The 16726-nt window shown below is 48.2% G+C and overlaps 1 protein-coding gene across 5 annotated transcripts in view; it reads right to left on the bottom strand.

Annotated features, from left to right (window-relative positions):
- Positions 1-9910: 9910 nt before the first annotated feature.
- The window catches only part of ATG10 (autophagy related 10), a 418616-nt gene continuing 411800 nt past the window's right edge, over positions 9911-16726 (bottom strand). For 2 of the 5 annotated variants that reach the window (XM_063963935.1, XM_063963937.1), the window contains one exon: positions 10618-10763. In XM_063963935.1, coding sequence (XP_063820005.1) covers positions 10715-10763 — 49 coding nt within the window. In that variant the 3' untranslated portion in view covers positions 10618-10714. Of the gene's footprint in view, positions 10764-16726 lie in introns of all 5 variants that reach the window. The other 3 variants (XM_063963934.1, XM_063963938.1, XM_063963933.1) reach the window with 3 other exon arrangements.

Genomic DNA, 16726 nt, shown 5'->3' with positions numbered 1-16726 from the left:
GGGGCCTAGCCTGACTTAGGGCATTGTAAATGGCCCTTAGTTCCAGAATATTTATGTGTAGGGAAGTCTCCTGACTTTTCCATAGCCTTGGAAGTTTCTTCCCTGTGTGACTGCCCCCCCAGCCTCGAAGGCTGGCATCCGTGGTCACCAGGACCCAGTCCTGTATGCCGAATCTGCGGCCCCCTAGAAGATGAGCACTCTGCAGCCACCACAACAGCGACACCCTGGCCCTTGGAGACAGGATTATCCGCCGATGCATCTGAAGATGCGACCCGGACCACTTGTCCCACAGATCCCACTGGAAGATTCTTGCATGGGACCTGGCGAATGGAATTTCTTCGTAAGAAGCTACCATCTTTCCCAGGGCTCGCGTGCATTGATGCATCGACACCTGTATTTGTATTAGGAGGTCTCTGTCCAGAGACAACAACTCCTTGGACTTCTCCCCAGGGAGAAACACATTTTTATCCTGTTCTGTGTCCAGAACCATACCCAGGAACAGTAGACGCGTCGTAGGAACCAGCTGCGACTTAGGAATAATCAGAATCCAGCCGTGCTGGTGTAGCACTTCCCGAGATAGTGCTACTCCGACGAACAACTGCTCCCTGGACCTCGCCTTTATAAGGAGATCGTCCAAGTACGGGATAATTATTTCGGCCATTACCTTGGTAAATACCTCGGTGCCGGGGACAGACCAACGGCAACGTCTGGAATTGGTAATGACAATCCTGTACCACAATTTTGAGGTACTCCTGGTGAAGAGGGTAAATAAGGACATGCAGGTAAGCATCCTTGATGTCCAGTGATACCATGAAATTCTCCAGGCTTGCAATAATCGCCCTGAGCGATTCCATTTTAAACTTGAACCTTCGTATATAAGTGTTCAAGGATTTCAATTTTAGAATGGGTCTCACCGAACCGTCTGGTTTCGGTACCACAACATTTTGGAATAGTAACCCCGGCCTTGCTGAAGGAGGGGTACCTTGATTTCACCTGCTGGAAGTACAGCTTGTGAATTGCCGCCAGTACTACCTTTCTCCGAGGGCAGCAGGCAAGGCTGATGTGAGGTAACAGCGAGGGGGAGTCGCCTCGAACTCCAGCCTGTATCCCTGTGATACTACTTGCAGAACCTAGGGATCCACCTGTGGGCAAGCCCACTGGTCCCTGAAGTTCCAGAGACGCGCCCCCACCGCACCTGTCTCCACCTGTGGAGCCCCAGCGTCATGCGGTGGACTCAGAGGAAGCGGGGGAAGATTTTTGATCCTGGGAACTGGCTGTCTGGTGCAGCATTTTCCTTCTTCCCTTGCCTCTGTGCAGAAAGGAAGCGCCTTTGACCCGCTTGCTTTTCTGAAGCCGAAAGACTGTACCTGAAAATACGGTACTTTCTTAGGCTGTGAGGAACCTGAGGTAAAAAATGTTCTTCCCAGCTGTTGCTGTGGATACGAGGTCCCAGAGACCATCCCCAAACAATTCCTCACCCTTATAAGGCAGAATCTCCATGTGCCTTTTAAAGGCAGCATCACCTGTCCACTGCCGGGTTTCTAATACCCTCCTGGCAAAATGGACATTGCATTAATTCTGTATGCCAGCCGGCAAATATCCCTCTGTGCATCCTTCATATATAAGACGACGTCTTTAATATGCTCTATGTTAGCAAAATATTATCCCTGTCTAGGGTATTAATATTATCTGACAGGGTATCAGACCACGCTGCAGCAGCACTATTTATGCTGAGGCAATTGCAGGTCTCAGTATAGAACCTGAGTGTGTATATACAGACTTCAGGATAGCCTCCTGCTTTTTATCAGCAGGCTCCTTCAAGGTGGCCGTATCCTAAGACGGCAGTGCCACCTTTTTTGACAAACGTGTGAGCGTCTTATCCACCCTAGGGGATATCTCCCAACGTGACCTATCCTCTGGCAGGAAAGGGTACGCCATCATTAACTTTTTAGAAATTACCAGTTTCTTATTGGGGGAACCCACACTTCTTCACACACTTCATTCACTCAGCTGATGGGGGAACAAAACACTGGCTGCTTTTTCTCCCCAAAAATAAAACCCCTTTTATGTGGTACTTGGGTTCATATCAGAAATGTGTAACACATTTTTTATTGCCGAGATCATGTAACGGATGTTCCTAGTGGATTGTGTATATATCTCAACCTCGTCGACACTGGAGCCAGACTCCGTGTCGACATCTGTGTCTGCCATCTGAGGTAACGGGCGTTTTTTGAGCCCCTGATGGCCTTTGAGACGCCTGGGCAGGCGCGGGCTGAGAAGCCGGCTGTCCCACAGCTGTTTTACGTCATCCAGCCTTCTATGTAAGGAGTTGACATTGTCGGTTAATACCTTTCACCTATCCATCCACTCTGGTGTCGGCCCCACAGGGGGCGACATCCCATTTTCGGCCTCTGCTCCACCTCCACGTAACCTTCCTCATCCCACATGTCGACACAGCCGTACCGACACACAGCACACACACAGGGAATGCTCTGACTGAGGACAGGACCCCACAAAGTCCTTTGGGGAGACAGAGAGAGAGTATGCCAGCACACACCAGAGCGCTATATAATGCAGGGATTAACACTATAACTGAGTGATTTTTCCCCCAATAGCTGCTTGTATAAACAATATTGCGCCTAAATTTAGTGCCCCCCCTCTCTTTTTAACCCTTTGAGCCTGAAAACTACAGGGGAGAGCCTGGGGAGCTGTCTTCCAGCTGCACTGTGAAGAGAAAATGGCGGCAGTGTGCTGAGGGAGATAGCTCCGCCCCTTTTCCGCAGACTTTTCTCCCGCTTTTTAATGAATTCTGGCAGGGGTATTTATCACATATATAGCCTCTGGGGCTATATATTGTGATATTTTTGCCAGCCAATGTGTTTTTATTGCTGCTCAGGGCGCCCCCCCCCAGCGCCCTGCACCCTCAGTGACCGGAGTGTGAAGTGTGTATGAGGAGCAATGGCGCACAGCTGCAGTGCTGTGCGCTACCTTGGTGAAGACTGATGTCTTCTGCCGCCGATTTTCCGGACTCTTCTTGCTTCTGGCTCTGTAAGGGGGCCGGCGGCGCGGCTCCGGGACCGAACATCAATGGCCGGTTCCATGCGGTCGATCCCTCTGGAGCTAATGGTGTCCAGTAGCCTAAGAAGCCCAAGCTACCACCAGTTAGGTAGGTTTGCTTCTTCTCCCCTTAGTCCCTCGCTGCAGTGAGTCTGTTGCCAGCAGATCTCACTGTAAAATAAAAAACCTAAAATATACTTTCTTTCTAGGAGCTCAGGAGAGCCCCTAGTGTGCATCCAGCTCAGCCGGGCACAAGAATCTAACTGAGGTCTGGAGGAGGGTCATAGTGGGAGGAGCCAGTGCACACCAGGTAGTCCTAAAGCTTTCTTTAGTTGTGCCCAGTCTCCTGCGGAGCCGCTATTCCCCATGGTCCTTACGGAGTCCTAGCATCCACTTAGGACGTTAGAGAAAATATAATTTACATATTTTGTGTGTCGTCTGTGCTGTTCCCCAGTATACTGTACAATTTTTATTTTATTTTTATAAGTACTGTGACAAGTATTTTGTGACACTGTGGGTGAAGGTGGTACCACAGTAATATATTTTCATACTCATACACATATTGTGCAACACTGTTGGTGAATTACGGTTTCTGACTCATACACGTATTGTGCGACACTGTGAGTGAAGGTGGTACCACAGTAATATATTTTCATACTCATACACGTATTGTGCGACACTGTGGATGAAGGTGGTACCACAGTAACATATTTTACTAAGTACTCATACAGGTATTGTGTGACACTGTAGGTGAAAGCAAACCGTGGTGTTAGATTATCTCTGACTCATACACGTATTGTGACACTGTAGGTGGTACATTATTTGTACAAATTGTGTGTGCTGTACCACACTTGGTTCATGTTTGTTGATAGATATGGAGGACAAATTGATAGGACAGCAGGAAGCACATACTAGTGCTTCATGAGCTGCCACCAGTCATGATAATACAAGTCCATCAACGTCATCTACTAAAGGCTGATGCCCAAGGGCATAGACAGCTTAAGTCAGGCCACGTCAAATCAAAGAAAAGTCAAATTAGTAAGTCATATTAGTGCAATAATAACCAATAAAAATTGTTGTCTATGCAATAAAGACCGTCACCAATGCCCCCAATAAATAATTAAATTTTTTTTAAATCAAACAAATTCAATTAAATTATTAATCAATACTTCCTTTCACTACATACATATTCTACCTCCCTTGGGCCCCTGATCTAGTTATTGCTAAAGATCTGTGTCAGACCATTTTTGCTGATTTTGGTTTAATTATTTTTTTTGTTGTTAACAAAACAGCTAAAATCACATGATTTGTCTTATTTGTTTTGTTCCTAGGGTATTATTAACCCAAATAACATTCATTTCCAGGAAATTTTGACCACAGTACAAACAATGAAAAATATATATCGTACAATATATATTTTTAGAGGCTGTAATCATTATTATTATCCTTATTTATATGGTGCCACAAGGGATCCGCAGCGCCCATTACACAGTACATAATAAAATGAGCAAACAAGAAAACCGCACTTACAGTACAGGACAAAATAGGACAGGTATAGAAAACCCGGGGTTAGGTGCCATTAAAGGGAGTATGGAGTATAAGATAGTTTAAGTAAGAAAAGGAAAGGCACATGAGGAAAGAAGTCCCTGCACTTGCGACCTTACAATCATCTGTACAGATTATTTTCAGCCTGAATGTAGGATCAGTTTCTATTTACCATAAAATCTCAGCAGATAGCACCTCTCATTACAACCACTAGGATGTGCAGTCTAGACTCATTACCATAAAATCTCAGCAGATAGCACCTCTCATTATTACCACTAGGGCGTGCAGTCTAGACCAGAGGTTCTCAAACTCGGTCCTCAGGACCCCACACAGTGCATGTTTTGCAGGTAACCCAGCAGGTGCACAGGTGTATTAATTACTCACTGACACATTTTTAAAGGTCCACATGTGGAGCTCATTATTTCAATTGTGATTCTGTGAGGAGACCTGCAAAACATGCACTGTGTGGGGTCCTGAGGACCGAGTTTGAGAACCTGTGGTCTAGACCACAGGTTCTCAAACTCGGTCCTCAGGACCCCACACAGTGCATGTTTTGCAGGTCTCCTCACAGAATCACAAGTGAAATAATTAACTCCACCTGTGGACCTTTTAAAATGTGTCAGTGATTAATTAATACACCTGTGCACCTGCTGGGTTACCTGCAAAACATGCACTGTGTGGGGTCCTGAGGACCGAGTTTGAGAACCACTGGTCTAGACCCATTTCTTTTGTATAGTCTATACTATGTGCATACCTCCCAACATGACCCTCTCCAGGAGGGACACAATGCTCTGCTTCTGGATTTTTCTCTTAATTTATGATTGCCAGCACCACTGTTGAACAGGTTAATGGATAAGAAAGGTGTTTCAGCACAGATGCCGGCAATAAGCAGTAAGAGGGAAGTCCAGGAGCAGAGCATTCTGTCCCTCCTGGAGAGGGTCATGTTGGGAGGTATGCTATGTGTAGGATCAGTTTCTGAAAGTTATGTTTGACCTGGAGAAGGTAACCACCAGTTGGAGTAGTTTGACAACAACAGATGGAGTGCCTCAAGTTGCTTCAGCCAGCTTTACGCACGGTATGTACCATGTAAATAAATCTGTTTTTGACCAATGTACACAACTAATATTTGTATTAATTAAACATATTTCCATTTTATTGCAGACATCCTGGCAGAAAGGAAGTGAAATTGCACAGAGACCCGGCTGCGGCTCCCTTATATGGAATCCAAAACCTGCAAGATCCGATGCTGGATGAAAACAATATTGTGAGGTGGTTAAAACTGACTGGAAATGAATGTTATTGAGGTTAATAATACAGTAGGAACAAAAGCAGGCCAAAAGCAAAACCCATGATTTGGTCCGGCGCACATCTCTACTTCAGTGTTCAGGTCTTTTAAGGTCCACACACACTAAACGACTCACAACGATTTCCCTTGAACTTCCCTGCAGCTCCCCAGCTGTCCTGGAAAAACGATATTGGGCCTAATTCAGAGGTGATCGCAGCAGCAAATTTGTTAGTAGTTGGGTAAAACCATGTGGACTGCAGTGGGGGGGGGGGGGAGAGCGGCAGATAGAACATGTGCAGAGAGAGTTAGATTTGGGTGGGGTGTGTTCAAACTGAAATCTAAATTGCAGTGTAAAAATAAAGCAGCCAGTATTTACCCTGCACATAAACAAAATAACCCACCCAAATCTAACTTTCTCTGCACATGTTACATCTGACCCCAATCCCCCCCCCCCCCCCGCCCCTGCAGTGCACCTGGTTTTGCCCAACAGCTAACAAAGTTGCTGTTGCGATCAACTCTGAATTACCCCATTGTGTATAAAAGTGTTGAATTTAACAAATGACCTAACGATATATAGTGCGTCACTAACAATTAGATTGTTCACTAACCTAAAACACCTGACGATTATCTTAAAGATTTGTATCAAATTTAAATAATGGGCTGTACTAACTAGGGGTATATAAAGCAGGTGCCATTTTAGCTTAGTGCACTTCTGCTTTGTGACTAGTGAGGCTTAGTGTATACCAGTGGCGTGCGGTGAGGTCAGTGGCTGGTGAGGCACAGCATCCATAATGTATGCCGAGGCCCGCCGTTGACCCCTACCACCACCGAGCTGATGCCCTCTACCGCCCCACAAACCGATGCCCACTACCACCACAGATGCCAATGTCCCACAAAATCGCCACCACCAACCACCCTGGCCCCCTTGCCACTAATTTGCATCTCGGTCCGATGCAGCCACCGCCAATGCCCGCAGCCTGCCTAATTAAACTTGCGAAGAGCAGGCAGCTAATATATTGTCAGTTTTATCAAATAAAAAATAAATATTATGGAGAGGGTGATGCCAGGGAAAGAAGGACATCAGCGGGTGAAAGACAGAGGGTGACACTGACAGCATTGGGTGACGGAGAGGGTGACACCAGGGAGAGGGTGACACTAACAGAACTGGGTGATAGGGAGAGGTTGACGCCGGGGAGAGGGTGACAGAGAGAGGGTGACACGGACAGCATTGGGTGACAGGGAGAGGGTGACACCGACAGCATTGGGTGACAGGGAGAGGGTGACACTGGGGAGAGGGTGACAGAGAGAGGGTGACACTGACAGGATAACAGGGAGAGTGTGATGCCAAGAAGTGGGTTACATGGAGAGGGTACTAGTGAGAGCACATTAAAAAATACAACATAAACAATACAGCCTGGGTCCGCAGAACAGCATGAGTGAGCTAATACCATGTCACACTGAAGTCACTCTTCCTTGCCAACCCGCACCCACCATCGCAGCCGGTAAGAGAAGCGGAAACAACAAACCTGCTGTGGATCTCCTCATCCTCTAGCATAGCAGAGCCGCTCAGCCTGTACCGCGCTGGACGGTGAGTGCACTGCAGGCTGCGGGGATGTAGGTCGCAACAGGGTACCTGGAAGTGCTGCCGGAGCAATTGGGAGAGGAGAGAGGATTGCGGCCCCTCCTCCCCCTCAGGTCGGACTGCAAGTACTCAATATGGCAGCAGCTGCCACCTCAGCCTGTCAGCAGGCAGGTGATGCCCCCTCCTCCTATCCCTCATGTATGTGTATATATTATGTGAGTGTATGTACACACAGTCCAGGTATGGGTGTTGCTGAGGCGTTACACTGTCAGCTGAGACCCCAAAACGTTGAAGGAATAAACTGCTCTATATTACATGCTGCAGAGCTGTGGTCTTGCCTCAGCAACACCCATACCTGGACTGTGTACATACACTCACATAACATATACTACACATACATGAGGGATAGGAGGAGGGCATAGATAAAATATAACAGTGGCGTCCAGCATCTCCCCTCTATAGCTCCCTGCCCGTAACACTCTGCACATACCTGCATCGGCCGGCACCCCCCCCCCCCCCCCCCCCCCGACCCGCACTAGGCTGCACACGTATACAATCCATTAGCCATTTGCACCGCGGTTCTAAGCAGTCACGGCTGGCACCCCCTCACACCCTGTACCAGGCAGCACTCGCAGGCATCTGAACCGCGGTAACTGTTCCCATTCCCAGCAGCCGCGGCCGGCACCCTCTCACACCCCGCACCATCTGCATTGCGGTGCCCGGCCCCAGCAATGTAATGCACGCATCAAGAGAGGTGAGATCGGGACTCACCCGTGCAGCAATCGTTTGCTGCGGTGCTACCCTGGGACATCCATTTCTCCTCCTGCCAGTCTGGCATCCGACCCGCACTGGGCTTCAGCGTGATTGGGTGCAGGGGAGCGGCGGGCCATGCAGGCATCTGGGGCCCCATAGCAGCCACATCCCCGCACCTATGGTAGTAACTACACTGGGTGGGCATTACCTTGATGTCCACCCCCGCCCCCGGAATCCTACACTGCCCAGTCTCTGTGACAGGGGCGTGCATTCATATGGACTGACAGCACGCCCCTGTCAGAGGAACTTCTTTAGGTGCCGCTTCAAGGGCTTTTTTTAATGGGATTCTGCTGCCTGATGCTTGGCCCCACCTCCCCGTATCCTGCCCCTTTACATTGGCAGCGGGAGGCACCAAAAGCTGTGCCTCCAAACACATTGAGAACAGAGATATAAATGATTAAAATAATACAAAGGCTGAAGTATATTGTATTATTTTAATCCTTAATGACAGGGGAGGCACTGCCTCCCCTGACTGCACGTCCCTGGTGTATACCTGCTGAACGTTCCACATGCTATTTTGCTCTGCTTTGTTTTGCCTGGCTTAACAAAGGCCCTCATTCCGAGTTGATCGGTCGCAAGGCGAATTTAGCAGAGTTACACACGCTAAGCCGCCGCCTACTGGGAGTGAATCTTAGCTTCTTAAAATTGCGACCGATGTATTCGCAATATTGCGATTACTAACTACTTAGCAGTTTCAGAGTAGCTCCAGACTTACTCTGCCTGTGCGATCAGTTCAGTGCTTGTCGTTCCTGGTTGACGTCACAAACACACCCAGCGTTCGCCCAGGCACTCCCACCGTTTCTCCGGCCACTCCTGCGTTTTTTCCGGAAACGGTAGCGTTTTCAGCCACACGCCCCTGAAACGCCGTGTTTCCGCCCAGTAACACCCATTTCCTGTCAATCACATTACGATCGCCGGAGCGAAGAAAAAGCTGTGAGTAAAAATACTTTCTTCATAGTAAAGTTACTTGGCGCAGTCGCAGTGCGAACATTGCGCATGCGTACTAAGCGGATTTTCACTGCGATGCGATGAAAAATACCGAGCGAACAACTCGGAATGAGGGCCCAAGTGCGTTTATCCTGCATTCTATCCTGTGCTCTGTGGTGATGGATTCTTATTGCTATACACTTCTGCTAGCCTATGCTGGTGTGAAGCCGAGAGCTCAGAAGGAGAGGGCCCAGTAAAGGAAGAGATTGAGGTCCTGCTGGACAAAGGAGTGGCTGCTGCAGAGGTATAGTTGCTCCAACATGTTGCCGCTGATGCAGATTAGGGAGAACAATCCTCATGACTACCGCAAGTTCCTGCGCATGGATGACGCCACCTTCCAGGAGTTGCTGCGTCTGGTGACCCCCTATTATCCAGAGGCAGAATGCCAAGATGCAGAGGGCCATCCCTGTAGACGAGAGGCTGGTGGCTATACTGAGGTACATGGCTACAGGAAGGTTCTTTGAAGACCTGACGTTTGGGACCCTCATCTCCCCTCAAGCTTTGGGCGCTAACATACTGGAGACCAGCAAAGCTATTGTAAAGGTGCTGCAGTACCAGTACTGCAAGGTAAAAAAACAGACCACACTTTTCTTGAGAATACAAAGACAGTTTTATTAAACTGTTTTTTTTTTTAAAGTTTGTTTTTTTTATATAGGAAGAGTAAGCATTACAATAAATATTTTTCTGCCAACATGGGTGCTTTCTTATATCAAATGATAAATTATTAATTTATTTTGTTCAGTTGTACAGTTATTTAATTAAAAGTACAATACAATTTTAAAACAAGTTTTATAAGTCCCGATAACTATAGTGCACTATTATATAGGGTGTTTCTGGCACAGATTTGAATAGGACAATTAACAGGTGCCATGAGTGCAAATTGAGGTCCCAGCCCCATCAGTCTGCAACTAACAGCATCTGTTTATTGGCCTATTTCAATCTGCGACAGAATCACAATTATTGGGAATGATAAACCTTGTTGATAATTATGGTACATTTTACAAACGGTAAAAATCAGGAGACTCCTCCTCTGCCTCTAGCAAGGTATGCACTATACTGTGGAGGGGTAGGTGGGTGAGGGAGCAGGGTAAGATATGGTGGAGGGGTACATGGGTGGGGAAGTAGGGTGTGATTGGGTGACACCTATCACACTGGTGGGAGGGGCAGTGGTGCCGGGCGCATCAAGCAGGTGTCAGATGTACGAAGCCGTCTTCTCCCCTGAAATATTAGGTCAGCGACTATGCTCTCAAACTCCACCTGCATGTCTGTGTCCATCATACATGTAGCCAGATGATCAAAATGGTCAGAGGATTTGTAGGCTTCCTCTGCCTTTTTCAGGATGTTATCTTCTTTTTTTTTTTTTTTATGTGTTTTGCCTTTCAGCACAGTATCTTTGGGGGTGATGGGCACGTAGGTGGTGCTGACGATCCCCTCACTCTCAGCAATTAGGCTGAGGTCAGGGGTACTTGGGATGTCCAGGTCTGGGTTTGGAGTCTGTTGAGAATTAAAAAAAAAAAACCACATAAAGATCATGTTTTAACCAATGTTTTTTTTAAATATTATAGGCAGCAGCGTAAAACATGCATTTGGAGGACAGTAGTGTATAGTAAATAAGGGCATTAGCGTAAAATACACATTTGGCAACAGTAGCGTAAAGTAAACAATATGGGCAGTAGCATAAAATACACTTTTGGGTGGCAGTGGGTTATACACCATTACACATACAATGGTGTTCAGGGGAACATATTTTATTGGTGAGCAAACAGAAAATGTTAACTTTCTAAAGACATTGGTGTTCAGAGGAATATCCATTTGGGTGGACATACATTAAAATAAACACTGGTGTTCAGAGGGAAAAAAGGATTTTAATTACCTACCGGTAAATCCTTTTCTCGTAGTCCATAGAGGATGCTGGGGTCCACATTAGTACCATGGGGTATAGACGGGTCCACCAGGAGCCACTGGCACTTTAAGAGTTTGAGAGTGTGGGCTGGCTCCTCCCTCTATGCCCCTCCTACCAGACTCAGTCCAGAAACTATGTCCAGGGAGACAGACAACTTCGAGAGAAGGATTTTACACAGATAGTGGCGTGATTCACACCAGCTCACACACAAGGCAAACCAAGCTAACTAGCTTGAAACATGAACAATGGGGGTCATTCCGAGTTGATCGTAGCTGTGCTAAATTTAGCACAGCTACGATCCTGAACAGACATGTTGGGGGGAGGCCATGTTGGGGGGGGAGGCCATGTTGGGGGGAGGCCAAGCACAGGGCTAGTCCGCCCCGCATGTCAGTGCCGGTCCCCCCCGCAGAACTGCAAAGGCATTGCACAGCAGCGATGCCTTTGCACTTCAAGAGTAGCTCCCAGCCAGCGCAGCTTTAGCGTGCTGGCCGGGAGCTACTCTTCGCTCCCCGGCCCGCAGTGGCTGCGTGTGACGTCACGCAGCGGCTGCGGCCCACTCCCCGCACGGTCCAGCCACGCCTGTGTTGGCCGGACCGCGCCCACGAAACAGCGGCCAAACGCCATCGTTTCGCCCCCTCCCGCCAATCGACCGCCTCTGCCTGTCAATCAGGCAGAGGCGATCGTAGTGTAGTGACGGGTAGCCATGCCCCGGCACACTGCAGCGCCGGCGCATGCGCAGATCTGACCCGATCGCTACACTGCAAAAAACTGCAGCGTGCGATCGGGTCAGAATATTACGTAACTAAGTAACAAAACAGTACTTAACCAAGAACTAAGCAGTACTGAACTAAGTAACCACTGCAGGATCACGAAGCGCTGGGCGGGCGCCCAGCATCCTCTACGGACTACGAGAAAAGGATTTACCGGTAGGTAATTAAAATCCTATTTTCTCTTACCTCCTAGAGGATGCTGGGGTCCACATTAGTACCACGGGGATGTACCAAAGCTCCCAGAACGGGAGGGAGAGCGCGGAGACTCCTGCAGAACTGATTAACCAAACTTCAGGTCCTCAGCGGCCAAAGTATAGAACTTGTAGAACCTTGCAAATGTATTTGACCTAGACCAAGTAGTCGCCCGGCAAAGCTGTAAAGCCGAGACACCCCGGACAGCCGCCACGGAAGAACCTACACTACGAGTAGAGTGGGCCTTAACAGACGTAGGACACGGCAATCCTGCTGTAGAATATGCATGCTGGATAGTGAACCTGATCCAGCGAGAGATCGTCTGCTTAGAAGCAGGACACCCAAGTTTCTTGGGATCATACAGGACAAACAGAGTCCGATTTTCTGTCACAAGCAGTCCTCTTAACATAGATTTTCAGAGTCCTTACAACATCCAAGGACTTTGATGAAATTGAGGAGTCAGTAGCAACTGGCACCACAATAGGTTGGTTGATATGAAATGCCGACACAACCTTCGGAAGGTAACTGCTAACGTGTCCGAAGCTTAGCTCTATCTTCATGGAAGATCAAGTAGAGGCTCTTACAAGACAAAGCCCCCAACTCTGACACACGTCTAGCAGAAGCTTAGGCCAACAAAGTGACAGCCTTCCACGTGAGAAATTTGACCTCAACCTCCGGTAGATGCTCGAACCAATCCAATTGGAGGAACTGTAACACCATGTTAAGATCCCAGGGCGCCGTAAGCGGCACAAAGGGAGGCTGGATGTGCAGAACGCCTTTCAGAAAAGTCTGAACCTCAGGGAGGGCAGCCACCTGTTTCTGGAGGAAAATCGATAGGGCCGAAATCTGGACCTTTACGGATCCCAACCTCAGGCCCATATCCACACCTGCTTGCAGGAAGAGGAGAAACCATCCCAGTTGAAACTCCACCGTAGGAAACTTATTGGACTCACACCAAGATACATATTTTTTCCAAATACGATGGTAATATTTAGACGTTACTCCTTTCCTAGCCTGTATCAGGGTAGGAATAACCTTGTTCGGAATGCCCTTCCGAGCTAATACCTGGCGTTCAACCTCCATGCCGTCATATGTAGCCGCGGTAAGTCTTGATAAGCGAATGGCCCCTGCTGCAGCAGGTCCTACCGAAGAGGAAGAGGCCTCAGCTCTTCTAGCAGTAGATCCAGAAGATCTGTGTACCAAGCCCTCCTTGGCCAGTCCGGAGCAATGAGGATTACCTGAACTGTTGTTCTCCTTATGAGTTTTAGAAACACGTACACCGACTGGAACACCCACGGAGACACTAGGGCGTCCACCGCGACGGCTTGCGGGTCCCTCGACCTGGAACAATACAGCCGAAGCTTCTTGTTGAGACGAGAGGCCATCATGTCTATTTGAGGTACACCCGTCCGTCAACACCTCCTGGATGGAGATCGTGTCTGCTGACAAGTTGTTTACTCCCGGAATGAAGATTGCTGACATTGCCAACGCGTGTTTTTCTGCCCAGAGGATGATTCTTGTTACCTCTGACATTGCAGCTCTGCTCTTCATTCCGCCCTGTCAGTTTATGTAAGTCACCGTCGATACATTGTCCGACTGCACTTGAATGGCTCGATCTCGCAGAAGATGGGCCGCTTGGAGAATACCGTTGTAAACGGCTTAGTTCCAGAATGTTTATTGGAAGGCTGGATTCCAGGCTTGACCACCATCCTTGGAAGGTTTCCCCCTGGGTGACTGCGCCCCAGCCCAGGAGATTGCATCCGTGGTTAGTAGGATCCAGTCCTGAATCCCGAACCTGTGGCCCTCCAGAAGACGAGGTAGTTGCAGCCACCAGAGGAGTGAAATTCTGGCTTTTGGCGACAGACGTATCCTCTGGTGCATGTGAAGATGAGATCCCGACCACTTGTTCAGGAGATCCAGTTGGAAGGACCGAGCATGAAACCTTCCGTACTGTAGAGCCTCGTAAGAGGCCATCTTCCCCAGAAGGCGAATGCACTGATGAACCGAAAACCGGGCTGGCTTCAGGACATCCTGGACCATTGTTTGTATTACCAATGCTTTCTCCTCCGGGAGAAACACCCTCTGCACTTCCGTTTCAAGGATCATTCCCAGAAAAGATAACCTCCTGGTCGGTTCGAAATGTGATTTTGGAAGGTTCAAGATCTAACCGTGTTCCCTGAGCAGACGAGTCGTGAGAACAATGGACTGCAAAAACGTTTCCCTGGATGATGCCTCTATCAGCAGATCGTCCAGATATGGGATTATGTTCACCCCGTCTGCGGAGAACCATCATCTCTGCCATCACTTTGGTGAACACCCACGTTGCTGTGGGGAGACCGAATGGCAGTGCCTGAAATTAATAGTGACTGTCCAATACTGTAAATCTGCGATAATCCTGGTGCAGCAGCAAAATCGGAATGTGGAGGTACACATCCTTGATATCCAGGGATACCAGAAACTCTCCCTCCTTCAGACCTGAAATCACTGCTCTGAGAGACTCCATTTTGAATTTGAACACCCTCAGGTAAGGGTTCAACGGTTTCAAGTTCAAAATTGGTCTGACCAAACCATCCGGTTTCGGTACCACGAAAAAAGGTTTGAAACCCTTGTTTTGCATATGAGGTGGAACTGGGACAATGACCTGTGACTTTTCCAATTTTAGGATGGCTTCCTGTAGGATAGCACTGTCTGTCAGCAAAGCTGGCAAGCCTGATTTGAAGAATCGGTGAGGCGGGAGTTCTTGAAACTCCAGTCTGTATCCCTGGGACACAATATCCTGTACCCAGGGATCTAGGCCGGATGACATCCAGACGTGGCTGAAACATCTGAGCCTCGCACCAACAAGACCGTCCTCCAGGCTGTGCAGTCCACCATCATGCTGAGGATTTTGAGGAACCAGAAGCAGGCTTCTGGTCCTGGGAGCCTGCAGGTGCAGGCTTTTTGGATTTTGCACCCCACCTCTAAAGAAAGTGGTAGGGTGCTTGGACTTTTTTGTCTTAGCGTTCCGAAAGGACTGCAATGCGGATGAAGAAAAGGGTTTCTTCGTAGAAGGTGTACCTGAGGGAAGAAAGAGTGACTTACCCGCGGTTGCCATGGAAATCCACGCATCCAACGCTTCCCAAAACAGAGCCTGGCCTGTGTATTGTAGGTTCTCCACACTTCTCCTGGATTCCGCGTCCGCCGACCATTGGCATAGCCAGAGTCCCCTGCGAGCTGAGACAGACATGGAAGAAATCCGTGTATTCAGCATACCCAGCTCCTTCATGGATTCCACCATGAACCCCGCAGAATCCTATATGTTGGTTAAAACAGTTCAATGTCACTTCTATCCATTGTATCTGTCTTCTAGTAATGTGCCTATCCACTTTACTATAGCTTTTGAGATCCATGCACAGGCAATAGTAGGCCTTAATGCCACCCCTGAAGCAGTGTATATGGATTTGAGCGTAGTGTCATTCTTACGATCATCCGGTTCTTTTAAAGCGGTAGATCCAGGGACAGGTAAAACCACTTTTGACAGTCTGGAGACAGAGGCGTCAACTATGGGTGGGTTTCCCCATCTTTTTCTATCCTCAGGGAGGGGAAAAGCAACTAGAACCCTCATGGAGATCTGGATTTTTTTCTCCGGGGTTTCCCAGGATTTTTCAAATAAAGCGGTTAATTCTTTAGACACGGAAGGTTAGCAAGGCTTTCTTATTATCTGTGAAGTAAGCCTCCTCAACTTGCTCAGGTGTTGTCAGAAATGTTTAAAACATCTCTAATGGCCTCAATCATGAGCTGCACCCCTTTTGCAAGGGATGACGCCCTCCAAAAGAGAGCCTGGCCTGTGTATTGTAGGTTCTCCACACTTCTCCTGGATTCCGCGTCTGCAGACCATTGGCGTCCCCTGCGGGCTGAGACCGACATGGAAGATATCTGTGCAGTCAGCGTACTCAGGTCCTTCATGGATTCCACCATGAACCCCACAGAATCCTGTATGTTACGTAAAAACAATTCAATGTCACATCTATCCATTGTATCCAAATCCTCTAGTAATGTGCCTGACCACTTTATTATGGCTTTAGAAATCTATGCACAGGCAATAGTGTGCCTTAACGCCACTCCTGAAGCAGTGTAAATGGATTTGAGCGTAGTGTCAATCTGACGATCAGCCGGTTCTTTTAACGCAGTAGATCCAGGGACAGGTAAAACCACTTTTTTAGACAGTCTGGAGACAGGTGCGTCCACAATGGGTGGGTTTTCCCATTTTTTTCCGGTCTTCCTCAGGGAAGGGAAAAGCAACCAGAACCCTTTTTGGGATCTGGAATTTTTTCTCCGGGTTTTCCCACGATTTTTCAAATAGCGTTTAATTCTTTAGACGCAGGGAAGGTTAGCGAGGCTTTCTTATTGTCAGTGAAGTAAGCCTCCTCAACCTGCTCAGGTGTGGTGTCAATAATGTTTAACACATCTCTAATGGCCTCAATGATGAGCTGCACCCCCTTAGCAAGGGATGCCACCCCCTCAGCACCTCTCCATCACCGTCTGCATTATCAGAATCAGTATCCGTGTCATCTTGCATAATTTGGGCAAGTGCACGTTTCTGTGGGAATATG

The sequence above is a fragment of the Pseudophryne corroboree genome, chromosome 1 (assembly GCF_028390025.1).
Source record: "Pseudophryne corroboree isolate aPseCor3 chromosome 1, aPseCor3.hap2, whole genome shotgun sequence".
Lineage (NCBI taxonomy): Eukaryota > Metazoa > Chordata > Amphibia > Anura > Myobatrachidae > Pseudophryne > Pseudophryne corroboree.
The sequence above is the reverse complement of the archived record's forward strand: the minus strand, read 5'-3'. Positions and strand labels throughout refer to the sequence as shown.